Source organism: Zonotrichia albicollis, chromosome 4 (genome assembly GCF_047830755.1).
Source record: "Zonotrichia albicollis isolate bZonAlb1 chromosome 4, bZonAlb1.hap1, whole genome shotgun sequence".
NCBI lineage: Eukaryota > Metazoa > Chordata > Aves > Passeriformes > Passerellidae > Zonotrichia > Zonotrichia albicollis.
The window spans coordinates 37,120,650-37,134,208 of NC_133822.1; the positions used below are offsets into that span (position 1 = coordinate 37,120,650).

General features: G+C 44.8%; 2 protein-coding genes across 2 annotated transcripts; both read right to left on the reverse strand.

Moving 5' to 3' along the window:
• Window positions 1–472: 472 nt before the first annotated feature.
• LOC141728825 (histone H2A) lies at window positions 473–1,230 on the reverse strand. The gene has a single exon (XM_074539531.1). It carries the CDS (start codon window positions 1,167–1,169, stop codon window positions 780–782), a length of 390 nt encoding a protein of 129 aa, XP_074395632.1. The 5' UTR covers window positions 1,170–1,230; the 3' UTR covers window positions 473–779.
• Window positions 1,231–2,612: 1,382 nt separating this feature from the next.
• On the reverse strand, window positions 2,613–13,314 carry WBP11 (WW domain binding protein 11). The gene is made up of 12 exons (XM_005480738.2): window positions 13,158–13,314; window positions 12,028–12,144; window positions 11,210–11,241; window positions 10,509–10,602; window positions 9,917–10,113; window positions 8,934–9,067; window positions 7,972–8,171; window positions 6,974–7,168; window positions 6,392–6,493; window positions 5,183–5,497; window positions 4,392–4,574; window positions 2,613–3,707 (listed from the first exon to the last, which is right to left on the reverse strand). The coding sequence occupies exons 2-12, from the start codon at window positions 12,089–12,091 to the stop codon at window positions 3,274–3,276; spliced, it is 1,950 nt and encodes a 649-aa protein (XP_005480795.1). The 5' UTR covers window positions 12,092–12,144; window positions 13,158–13,314; the 3' UTR covers window positions 2,613–3,273.
• Between the last annotated feature and the right edge of the window lie 245 nt (window positions 13,315–13,559).

The window sequence follows — 13,559 nt, forward strand, 5'->3', positions numbered from 1 at the left end:
GGATAATCATTAAAATATGGTTTTTGACCAATAATAGCAGATTTTCTGTTTCTATTCCAGCATATTTATGGTTTATATTTAGTACTATGTAGAAGATGGAATCAAAACTGGCAACAGTCCTTTTCACCTCAGATTGCCTGGGTGTTGTGATGAACAATTATTCTCAAATTCCTTCAGATTTGAGGCGGAAAATGGGCTCAGCAGCTTAGATTTTTAATGAGAAATAAGGATTAGTAACTCAGAATGCCTTTTAATACAAAACAACAACAAAACTAAACCAATTAAACAAAAACGCAAAGAAAACAAAAAAAAAACTTTCAACAATATCTGTAGGTCTAAAAGTTGTTTAGAGGGGACAGGGCTGTTTTTAAATACATCAGTGATTTACCTGAACTTCACAGAGGGCCGAGCTGAAAAAGGAGAGGCGTGATGGGGGTGGGGGTTCTTTCCTACAGTTTTAACAAACTTTAACACGAAGTGATTTATTTTATGACACAGTAGATTTTTCAAAGTTTTGATAATAATTTAAGAGCCAAGATGCAAAGTATTTAGAGCGGTTTGATTTTGGATTTTTTCCAAGACCTAAGATTAAAAGGATCTGGGGTGTTTTAGGGGGATTGTTCGTTTCAGTTACATTTTAGGTTTTCTGAGAAAGGGGAGGGGGAAGGGAAGTGTTTATTTTTTTGCTAGGATGTACAGCTCCTTTTATGAGGAAGTGGGTGGCTCTGAAAAGAGCCTTTGGGTTACTTTTGAGGTTGGGAGCGCTCCTGGGACTTTTTTCACTTGCTTTTCGCCTTGTGGCTGTCGGTCTTCTTGGGCAGCAGCACGGCCTGGATGTTGGGCAGCACGCCGCCCTGCGCGATCGTCACCTTGCCCAGCAGCTTGTTGAGCTCCTCGTCGTTGCGGATGGCGAGCTGCAGGTGGCGGGGGATGATGCGCGTCTTCTTGTTGTCGCGGGCCGCGTTGCCTGCCAGCTCCAGGATCTCGGCCGTCAGGTACTCCAGCACGGCCGCCAGGTACACCGGCGCGCCCGCGCCCACGCGCTCCGCGTAGTTGCCCTTGCGCAGCAGCCGGTGCACGCGGCCCACGGGGAACTGCAGCCCGGCCCGCGACGAGCGCGACTTGGCCTTGGCCCGCGCCTTGCCGCCCTGCTTCCCGCGACCCGACATGGCTCCCGCTCCGACGCCGCCTCCGCACGAACGGACTGACGCGGTCACGTGCCTCCGCGCCCCGTGCGCGGCCCCTTTTATAGCTCCTGCGCGCGCCCCGCCGGCTCGCTGATTGGCTGCGGCGTGCTCCGACTCGTTCCGACCAATGGCGCCGCGGATCCAAATTCGGCCAATGGGAGCCGCCGGCGGCCGCTCCTGCGGAGCCGCCCCTGCCGCCGGCCCCGGCCCCGCTCCGGGAGCGAGGGCAGCGCCGGGGAAACGGCTCCGCCCGGCCGGCCCGGAGAGCGCGGGAGCACAGCGGCACAGCCCGGCCGGCTCGGGAGAGCGCAGCAGCACAGCCCGGCCGGCTGGCCCGGGAGAGCGCGGGAGCACAGCCCGGCCGGACCAAAAGAGCACAGGAGCACAGCCGCCTCTCCGGAACCAGCGAAACCCCGCTCAATGCCATGGCTATCGGTTCAGAAATAATCCTGTATTTTAAACCTGCAGGGCTACTTTAAAAATGTGTTATTGTTATGATAAAAGAGAAGCTTTACTTTCAGTAGGAGCATATACACCCCAGCACTACTGATAGGTGTAGAAACTAGGCAGGGAGACATAATACACGACGTTTCTCTGATCCTACAGACAAATTACTTCAGTATTGCTGCAATCACTCACATTGGTGTTTTCAAACTGAATTATCTGACTTCAATCTCAACTTTGGTAAACATAACTGATGTCATCAGCTAACTTCCACAACAGAAGTTGCTTAATAAACAAAATTTCGTGTTTCAAGGATTGTGTAGTTACATCACACAATATGCATTAGGTGGGCGGGCTCATGTAAATTTTACATGTTGTCGGTATAGAAAACTGCCGTGCAACCATTTTTGTGTCCAGAATTTGTGAAAACAGATTCAAGGTTTTTGAGTGTAAGTTTGGTTAACTAATAACTTTGTCTTCTTAAAGCAAATTTAAGCACAAAACACGGGGCATTCAGCTGAGCCTGAAACTTACAGCCAATTTGAATGTATTGTTTGAGGTATCTGCTAGTCTGGTATCCTAATACCAGCCACTACTAAAATTGTCAGTCAATCTTTTAACATTAAAAGTATTTGCTAATTTTTACTTAAGGTATCCTGTCCATGATGCACCCAGCAGTTATCTGAGGCTTGATATGAAGTAAGCCTTCCAATCAGAGTATATAAAATAAATTGTTTTGTAATTATTAGTAGTATATCAGGACTTAAGTTTTTACTAACTACCAATAAAGGTTAAAAGGGATGTTTAGGAACTTAACATAGCAGAAGCTTAGTGGGAAAAAGTAAGTATATGTTATTTATAATGTGATTATTACTTTTCTGAGGTTCTGAATGCCTCTATCATCTTCCAAGGTGAGCTAAAAACCCTCCCCCCTCCCTCTCCAGCTGCCTGTTAGTTTCTCACAAATCACAGGGAAAGTGGTATTTTGATACACTGAACATTTATTGTCTTTCACAAGACAAAATGAAGTTTCCCCAGCCAACAAAATCCCATCAAGATGACCATAAAGGGGATAGGATGCAAAACTCCAGTGTACAGTATACGCAACAAATTACCTCCCTGACTACCCTGGAAGAAAGATGATTGATCAACCTCACTGCAACTAAAAAACATGATTATAAAATATTTACAGAAAAAAAAAACAGTACAGAAAATAAAAACTGGACAACCACTTGTGTATGAAATGCTGCTAACACTTTTCTGGCTCCTTAAAAACCTGTTCCACTACCCTCACCAGAGCACTCAGGGTGTGTAAGGATTTTGGGGATTTTGGCAGGGAATAGTCACCCCCGTCCCCAGAGCATCATTATCTCCCCCTCTAAGGAAGGGGGAGGACTTGAGGGGAGCAGCATCGCCTCCTTTACTGCAATCTCCTTTGCCCAGGTGGACGTGGTGGCTCTGAAAGGAGGTGCCCAGGCACACCTCAGCTGCAGTGGTCTCTGCTCACAGCACACTGGCAAGTTAACCTGTGGGTAGGGAACTATTTCCAGTCATGCCCTTTCGTTGCTTGCAGGAGGACTTTCCCTTCTTCTCCCTCCACAGTGTTCAGAGGGGCAGGACAGCTGACCAGGACTACGACAGGTCACAGGAGACCTTCCATTTCTTTCATGAAGGCTTCATACACATCATCCTTTGTCTGTACAGAGATAGGGGCGGACGCGCCAGCCTTAGGGGCAGCTTTGGTTAAGGGCAGGGCAGGCTCATCCTCCTGCTTCCTCTGGGAAGCAGCAGCAGCGCCTTTGTTCTCACGGCGCACGCGCAGCGCGGTGGGCACGAAGCGCGTGATCTCCGCCTTGGGGTTGGTGATCTGCGGCTTGGCGCTGATGGTGGCCGTGGCCTTCTTCTCGATGGTGGCCGCGCTGGTGTCGTCCGCCTTGGGCCGCTGGATCAGGCTGGGCGGGGCGCTCAGCACCCCAGGGTTTGGAATGGGAGCTGGTGGGAACAGCCCGGGTGGGGCAGGTCCTAAGGGAGGCACGAGGGGCGGCCGTAACATGCCTGGGCGAGGAGGAGGGATACCTGGAAGAAGAAAGCGAGAGCTGTCTCCACATCTGGGAATTTCAACATATTTGAGGAAAAAAACGCACAGGCTCAGAATGCCAAGAACAAAAAGCAAAATGAAATAATCCCCAACAAGATGCAGCAGCACTGGTTTACAAAAAAAAAAGGTTTTCAAATCTGCACTAAATGCTGGGTTGAAAATGATGCTCTTCAGGCTCTGAAAGCCACAGAAGCTTTTTATCATTCCCTTTTACATTTAAAAATTTATTTTTTTTTAATCACTCCCTTTTAAATTTAAAGTTATAATCTGAGAATAAAGTTTCTTGACAATCCATCCCACTGGAATTTCAGAGTCATCAGAAATGTCTGACCCAGGCACAACAAACAAATATTCAGATCTCCAAATCATTTAGTGGAACGCCATTACAGCACCCAGATGCTCTTCAGAAAGAGTCCAGCAGAGTAAAAATTTAAACTCTGAAATTCCCTTTTTTTCAGGGCAGATTTCTTGCTACCAAACTATGCACAGCACTTCCTTGTTACTGCACAGAACAATGTAATAGCACACGGCACAGTGCAGCCACAGCCAGGAACAAAGGCCAACTGGCAGCCAATTATGCCTCAGTGGCTTGATCACCACAGCCAAGACTGCGAAAAGAAAGCAAGAAGGGACCCGGCACTGAGACAAACAGAACCCCTTACCTGGGGGGGCAGGAGGGGGCAGACGAGGAGGAGGCCCACGTGGAGGAGGACCCGGGGGCAGGCCTGGTGGGGGGCCTGGGGGAGGACCAGGCGGTCGCCCCGGGGGAGGACCAGGTGGCAGCAGCCGAGGCAAAGGCCCACGCAACCCTGGTAACCCCGGAGGTCTCAGGAACGGAGGAGCTCCTGAAAGCGTTCATGTAACAAACAAGAAATTTAATTCACAGTCAAAAACATGTCCCAGCAACTTTCTCACCAGCTAAGGATAAAGATCTTCAACATACCAATGAAAGCTGTATTATCTAGCTGCCAGATTAAATAGAATTTCTAAAAATCTCAAGGAGAGGCAGCAGTTGCACTGTTAAAGCATCTTTATGAAAGCAAAGTGTATAATAGAAAAAGGGTTCCTCCCCATATAATTAAGTTGTAACTGGTAACAGCTTCTGAGCTGAGTTTGTTAGAATTTAAATAGCCATAAACCCTTTTCTGCGGCATTTGATTTTTCTTTTCGACTGAGGAACTTTTGCTCTTTTACTCCACTTCATACACTGGCTCTGCTCCTGTCTGCCAGTGTTGGCTCTAACAAAGACAACCATCAGGAAGGCTACAGCTACAGGAGCCTGATGCCTCAAAAGCAAGGTACAGCAACAATGATGCAGACTGATGACAGACAGGTCTCAGTAAGTGGATACATATACTCCATCTGCAACCCAGTGTGCAGCTTCCAGAGTCCCTCACTGACAGCACTGCCTGAGAGCCTGCACCCCTCAGAGCAGGGCAAACCAAGCACTCACCGGGTGGAGGGCCAGGAGGAAGGCCGGTGGGTGGGCCTGGGGGCCTCAGTGGAGGGGCTGGAGGTGGCCCCAGAGGAGGAGGCCCAGGCATGGGAGGTGCCTGTATCTGAGCTGGAGGCACAGCCTGGGCACTCTGCTGCTGCTGCTGCGCCTGGGAAGTCGCAGTGGATGACCCGGTCTCTGCAAGTGCCTCCTCACTGAGCTGTTGCTGCTGCTGTTGCTGTGATGTCTCTTCAGACTCTGAGTCCTCTTCCTCCTCCTCCTCTTCTTCTGAATATTCTTCCACCTCCCTCCCTTCTTCTGGAATTTCCTGGCCTAGATATGGAGATGATACCCTTATAAAATCTGTCTACGCCTAACATCTTTGTGAACAACAGAGAAAACTAAGTACACAGAATTAAATAAAAAGAAGCAAGAGAAAGATAAACCTTACTTCAAAGGGAAGAAATCTGACCACTTTTTACTGGTAAACATAAAATGAAAACAAATAAAAATAATAACAGAAAAATCATTGCTGTTCTAGAGAGAGCTCTGACAACAAGAAGTTATGTGTTCCTCTGGGACCTGAAACTTGTACCACCAGCCCAAAGTTCTGCCATTTAATCTCTGCCTTAAAGGAGTTTGTGGGGAGGCGAGGCAACAGGGGGTTGGGGACACAACGCCACAATAAACAAAATCCTCATGTCCAAGAAACTCCTGCACCTTTGAAAGATACTGGAGTTTCTTTTTAAAACAAAGTTTGTTTTATTGGTTAACTTATCTCAACAGAAGGGTATTTTGAGGGAGTACAAATCCTTACAGGTTACATGCTGAGCACATACACAATGTTACCCTTTCTCTTTCAGAAAGAGATTTGTACTTCATTTGAACAACTGTTTAAAAGCTAATCAAGAAAAGGCTTAGAAGAAAAAAAAAAGTAAATTGCTACTCTTCAACTCTGCTATGCAAAACACACACATTACTTGAAAATAAATTTTAAAAAAACCTACAAAACCAAAAAACCCCAAACAAACAAAAGAAAAAAAAAGAGCAAAAACCAAACTATAACTCAAATACCTAATGAGAGCTGATACTCTCAGCAGAGGCTACATTATGACAGTAAAATATTTACTCTATAAAAAATAAAACTTGTGCAAAGTAAGCTGCCCACAGAAACCTTAGCTGAAAGCCTAAAGGCATCTCACCACATACTACATCCACCTGACTCACCTGCCATTCGTAACATCATGGCCTGGAGTGGAGTCAGTTCTTTCATGTTCTTTTTCTTCTTTCGTGACTTGCCAGGCATGTCTGCAAACCGGACACTGTGACCTGGGGAAAGCAGGATAAGGGTGACAGGAAGTGGGGAAAAAACAAGAAAAATCAGATAGCTATGTTGATACCTGGTATGGATAGCCCATCAGTCTAACATAATGATGCTTCTTAGATAAGAGTTGGCACTGGTGTTTCTGATTGTTTCAAATTTTGCTAACCTAGTATTCTCTACCAACAGGTCTCCCCCAAGCAAGTGAGCATATTTTATATTGAGGCTTAATTTTGCAATGATTCAGGTGAAAAATGGCTTGCGAGTTATAGGCTAACTCAACTTTTAAGAAAACAGATTTATCTGAAAGTTGCTTTACTTCTAGATAGCCTCCTTCTGACCCATTTATTATTAAAAATCCTTTAGCTGGAATTTAGGTGAGTTAGAACATTGTTAGTTGACTAAATAAATTGCACACGCACCCTCAGCTCTATCAAGTAGTGTTTTTCTTTAGAAGTAACTCCCTGTCTTTCATTTCCCCTTCATACCTGATTTCTTTTCTTCACCACCTTCCCTCTCCTTGTCATTATCACGATGCAGGAAGTCCTCTCCCTCACTGTCTGCATCCGACCGATCGCTGTCACTGTCATCGCTGCTCTCATCATGCTTGTCTTGATCCATATCCTCAGGATAACCTTCATCTTCACTGGTGCTGGACATGTCATCATCGTGGCCTCGCTGTCCTGCAGAAAGCAAAGCATTGGGAAATGCATCAACTCCAAATACAAAATATTCCTTCACACCAGTATATGTTTGCAGTCACAACATTCCCCTTAGCAAAAGCACTGACAAACTGTCATCCCTTTACTTTTTAGCACATATTTTTAAAGGATATTTTGGAAAATCTGTAAGATTTCATATTAACCTGCTAATTAATTTACACAGCAGAAGAGTGAAGGCAACTGCTACTGCAACTGATTCATCAACTTCTATTCAGCAATTGCCCAACACTGAAATATTTTGATGTCTTCTGGCACGAAATAAAGCTAATTCATCTAGTCACAAAAGTTTCTAAGGATGATACACCAACTGTATGAAAAATAGGACCTATGTTCTCCTAGCAAATGCACATCCAAACTCATTGTGGGTTTTGTTGTAGTTTTGGTTTGGGGGTGTTTATTTGATGGGTTTTTTAAATAGACGATTTCTCTGAGAGTGGGTTTTTTAATATGAACAGTGTTCCAGCACTGTTAAGGATTCATCTTAAAAAATCTAATCTGTGAAACCTAACCTAAAAAAAAAGTATCTGAAACATGCAATTAAAAGTTTCAACATTTAAAACTACAGCTGGTAGCAAAATGGCAGATATTATGAATCTATCTGAATTACCTCAGAGAGCAATCACTTAGTGAGAGTCCTTCAAATAGTGCTAACATTCATATTGCCAGAGAACATCTTGTCTGGGGCACGCTGCATTCACAGCAGGACCATCCACAGCAGAACAGAGGTCAAGGAAAACTGCAGAGAGGAATAGGGAAGCCCTCACCTGCTTCAGAACTGTAAGAAATCTCCTCCTCTCGCCTTCGAGGAGCCACGTCCAGGTTGAAGCCCACCTTGCGGCCATACATCTGCAGCACCTGAGGAGGGGGCGGCCCTGGGGGAGGGCCTGGGGGCTTCCTGCCCGGAGGTAAACGCGGAACACCGAGCCCCGGGGGAGGGAGCACAGAAATGGAGCGAACCGGTGGGCTGGAAGTATGAAAGGAAATGAGAAATGCAGGAACACAATTACTGCAAATGTGCCTTTAGTACAATTACTGAGCCTTCTCTCACCACTGCTTATGCAGACTTCTAAAAAGAAACATGAACATATAGAAAGTACAGATTTGACACAAGGAGTTTACAACATCATACAAAGACACGACTGAAGAAGATCAGACAAAAGCTGCTCAGAAAGCAACTGAAGACAATACTGAAAAAATCAGCTGTTGAATCCTACCACAGAAGAAGAATGAAATAATCACAGAGTTGGTAAAAACAGAGTTGGTAAAGGCTATTCAGAAAGAAATAGAAAAAAATAGCATTAGAATGAAAAAAAAAAAAAAAACCAACCAAAACAAAACCAAGCAAACTAGGAGTTTATATGAACTATCCATATACACTGAATATGGCAGCAGGACAACAGAACACACATAGGGCAATTTAAAGGGCATTTATGTTCATAACAGTAGGGCTCCAATATGGACTGATACTACTGCTACTGATCTACATTCCTGATACAAAAAAGACAAAAACTAGAAGGAATAATGTATTACTCAAATAAATTTAAACAAAAAGCTCTAATTGTGGGAAAAGATTAAGAAGGGCTCTGGTTAAAAGAAAGAACAATTCACTTGCACAGAATTCTCAACTTCTACAAGTCAATATTTCCTCTACTTCTAGCCCTAGCTCCTCCCCCATAATATGAATGCTTCCTTTTTACTTCCCCCATAAGTTTATTTTTCCACTAACCCATAGGCTGATGTCTTCTTGAGGATAGAAGGTGGCTGAGCCCCTGGAAGGGGAATGTCCTGTATGAGGATGTTGGAGGGAGCATGAGGCATATCTGGTAAGGGGATACTCTCCACTTCAACATGTTGAGCATTCTGAAAGGGAAGGGGGAAAACAGAAATAGAGAATAGGTTACTTCCACAGAAGCTACTGCACAATCTCATTACTTTTTAAAGTACAGAACATATGGAACCTGCCACCACTTGTCAAATGTGCCTGTTCTTAGGGTGTGTTATCTTGCAGCAGTCCATGAAAGAAATTTGGGAAAGTGTTAACAGCAAAAACCTTCAATGCAAACCAAAGAACTTGCAATGCACCCAAGAACAGCTTTAGTATTTCAGTCAAAACTGAGTCAGGTTTTCACCTTCTTTTAGACCTTCAGTCTACGAAATGAAGAGACTGCAGGTGAGCACGGCTGTGCTTTTGTGCTTTTTAAGTATTCAAGTCACAGACTGCTGCATGTTCTAAAGGAGAGGAAAAAAAAGAAGTCTTACAGAATCTTGCACTTGCAAAACACTATGTTCTCCAGCACGGTAGGGAGGAATATTAGAGGAAGGTTTTTAAAGGAATGCCAAAGAATTCTCATTATTTCCAGCAAGAGATTTAGCAGAAATTCACAGAAATACCAACTGCACACTCATGAGCTCGCTCTCTTTAATACAGAAAACAAATGGCTGATATTGTTGATTTGCAATACAAATTTCCCTTTCCTCCCTTCATTTTGAATGAGATCAGCATGTCAGAGACAAACAGTGACCTGACAACCACCACACTGTCCTCACTGAAATGCTCTAATTTTTTTGAGGTACCATGCAAATTAATATTTCATATGGGCCACGTGATGCTGAACTCACACAAATCTCCCTTCCTCTGTAATAGTCACAGCTAATGAGCAAACAGAATACACTACCACAGTTACAAGACTGAGATACAGTAAGCATTACCTTGACAGCATCAAAGTACTGGCTGAGCTGTGCTCTCTTCTGCTCATACTCCACTTCCAGCTTGCGCAGCTCCTTGTAGATGTCAGGGTTCTCCTTCTCATAGAGACGCAAGATACGCTCAAAAGTCTCACGGAGCTTTTTGCGTTTGTCCTTCAGCACTTTTTCATTAAGCTGTGGCTGCTGTACCGGGTTAAACTCTGATCCAAGACAGCAAAACAAAAAGACAAAAATTTGCAAATCACTCTACTGCACAACTGTGATGAATGGAACTATTTCAAAGCAAGTTCCAATCCCTGTTTTCAGGAAGTCTGCAGCCTTTTGACAATCCCCTCCTTGAATTCTACATTAGCAGCACTCACACACTACTTGATTTTCTTATCAATCATCTTCTGGGAAAAAAGTCCTCTTTGATGGCATCACAACATCTCAAATAATGATCAATCCCCAGATATTCACAGATCCCCCCTTCTTACAGGAAAGGAAAAAAAAAAACTACTCTATTTCAGTCTCCCCCACTGGCAGTTAAAACTACACTGTGCATCTCCATAAACCATGGCCTAAGTCCAGCACCTGGTACCTCTCACTCACTCACCCATCTCATCCAACTTTTCCATGTCCCGGATAATCTGCTTTGGATCTTTCATCTTCAGCACAGCTGCTCGGACCATCATCCGCTGCTTTTTGTTCTAAGATCAGAGATCAAGCAGACAGAAAAGTTTCACAGTAGAAAGACACAAAACATCTGTTACCCCTTTCCCAGTATTTCCAGTCTGAAGAAAAAAAAAAATCACACCTCAGAATGCCCTGAAAACATTCACCATGGCACAAATCAGCAGCAAATGTAGTTAAAACTTCTGGTAATTTTAATTCCGCTATCTTGGTAATTGCAAATGCTACCATCATTCCTTCACTCCAACTAAGTCACGTGCAATCAACACAACCAACTGATAAAATACATTAGACACACTAAGAAGTGTGTGACTCTTGGATGCTTGGATTTTTTCTAATTTGGTTTGTTGCTTGCTTCTTTGCTTTGTCATTTTGGGGTTTTTTAATTTCTAAGTACTTCCAGCAATATTTCAAAAATAAATACAAGTTAAAGAATGTCTGGGGATCTTTACTCCAAACAAGACTTCTATGTTTTTTTGAACTACATGTTTGGATAGTATTTCCAAAGTCAGTCTTAGGATATCAATTAAAATATCCATAGTCTATTCACGGCCCTTTACAATCACACACACAATACACAGTATAGGAAATGCCAACTACAAGCTCCCTAATCTCTTTAGTTACCTTCTTTAGTTCCCTTTTCCGAGCTTCCTTCCCTACAGGGGAAAAGAAAAAGAAAGTAACAACTTGAAAGACAAAATCAAATTAATGAATAACCTTTTTTTCATCAAAACTAGGGATGTTTCTCAACAGCTCACTCATTTTACAAAGATGCTTCCCAGTGAAAGAGAAATATATAATGAAATTGATTTCTATTTCTTGTCTTTTATACAGGAAAAAAAAAAGATACTTCAGTCTTCATTTCTGCAGAAGCAAGGCTTTTGCCATACAAAAAAGAACAATAGGCAGCCAAAGTCATAGTGATAGGTGCAATCATGAAAAGGTTGCTGCACAGAAGCTGAAACAGAGTCATCAGACAACACACTTTAAAAATATGTAGGCTTTGAGAATGCCTCTGAAATAAAGCACATCCACTGTGGGAGTCCAGATTTTCTTTATTCACTGAGCATTGATAGCACCTGGCATGTTACCAAAAATAGACAAAACAGTAAGACAACTCCCCCATCTAACCAGAGCACCTGCAAAACTTTAGATTCCTGCCTGGGACAGATTAACTCTGTCCCAGGAAGCAGCCTGCAGTTTATCCAGCAGCTAAGTACAAAGGCCTTCCAACACTGATAGCCAGTGGGGACCCAAGAGGTAAATACTTGAGAGAAGCAAGAGCATGAAAGCAAGCAGCCTTCCCAGACAAAACTGAGATAATATTTTTCAAGTTAGAGAAACTCAGTTCTATCCTGAGGATTCTATCCTCAGAGAAAGCTTTTTACCTGCTCCTCTGGGCACTCCCCTTTCCTCCCTGCTCAGCTTTCACGGATACTTACGGGCCTGATCCGTGGGATTCATAAACTTCCCACTCTTGGTGGATGATGTAGATCTCCGCCCCATTTTGATATTTTTTCTTCTGCCTCAAAAAATGAAACTTAAAAGGAGGGATGGACCTGGAAAAGATAACATGGTATCAGGTCCTACACACTGGTAGCTTGAGGACGCTTGTTTCTCTTCTGTCTATCAGCAAGTTACTCCCTCAAAGAGCCCAAACACCTTTAAGGTTTGACTATGAGCTCAGCACCTGTATCAAAACTGCCCGACACCAACAAAGTACTACTATTTAACTAAGTACCTACTTATTGCTAATTTAGTAGCTTATAATTTCAAGCTCATTGATGCGTTTGTTATTATTCCCATTACAACTCAAACCAAGAAGCTTTGTGCTTACAGTACTGAGGGCTGCAGGGCAGGGAAAAACACACATTTTATCTTTCCAAGAGTGTATTAGAGTTTATCTTCTCTTTCACTCTTGTAAGTGCTCTCCAGTTTTCACCTTCCTCTGTTTCAAATGTTTCCCCATAGACCTCCTCCATTCCTCAGACTTCTAACTGCCCCTGGTATCTCTCCCCAGCCCCCACTGTATCAGCAAGTGTAGGATTATTCTGCAAAAAATTATTTCCTGTCTTTAGATATTTCTCCAGCTTACAGATGACTACATGAGTGTCCAAACCACAGCCAGGGATGTTTCTTCTCTCCATTCCCCTCCAAAACTACTTCCCTGCCAAAGCACCGGGGTGGGTTTGTTTATGCTTTTTCAAGACACTATCGCTTCCTTAGGTGGGAAGCTCAGTAAATACAGGCAGGAGTTAGATTTACACCCCCTATTTCCTATCCTTCTAATATTTAAAGGCCCAAGAGAAAGAGAACAAACTTCTGAAACCTCGAGTTCACATCTTCAAAGGACCCAGACTAAAGAGTTTCAACGCAACAAGTTAACGGCAGAAGATGAAAAAAATAAATATATATAATCAAGCACTAAATTCATTATTCTTTTGGCGACAGAGGAACGGGGCAGAAAGCCCCCCCCTCCTACTCCCGCCCGATGGCAGGAGGAGGAAAATGAGGCAGCACGAATTGCCGCCTCTCCTCTCCCCGCAGCCCAGCCCCGCCGCGCCGCTCTCACCCCTGGGCCGGCCGGGCCCGGTTCCGGCTCCCTCGGGCCGCCGCGGCCTCGCTCAGCCCCGCGCCCGCCGCCTCCACGGCCCCGCCGCCATCTTGCACCGGCACCGAGTGGCGGCGCGGAGCCGCGCTCCGGAAGCGGCGGCCGCGGCTCGATGGTTCCGCCGCCGCTCGCTCCCCCTCGGAGGCCTCAACTCTATGGTTGGGGCTGGGGAGGGGCGGGAAGGCGGGGCGGGAGCGGGGACTGGCGGAGATAGAGACAGGGACCGGGATAGAGATGGCGATAGAGACAGCGATAGAGATAGCAATAGAGACCAGCGCCCAGGCGGCCCCGGCGGGCTCTGGGAGCGGGTGGACACACGCGGTGCGGGAGGGATGCTCCCGTACGGCCTGCGCTGGAAACAGG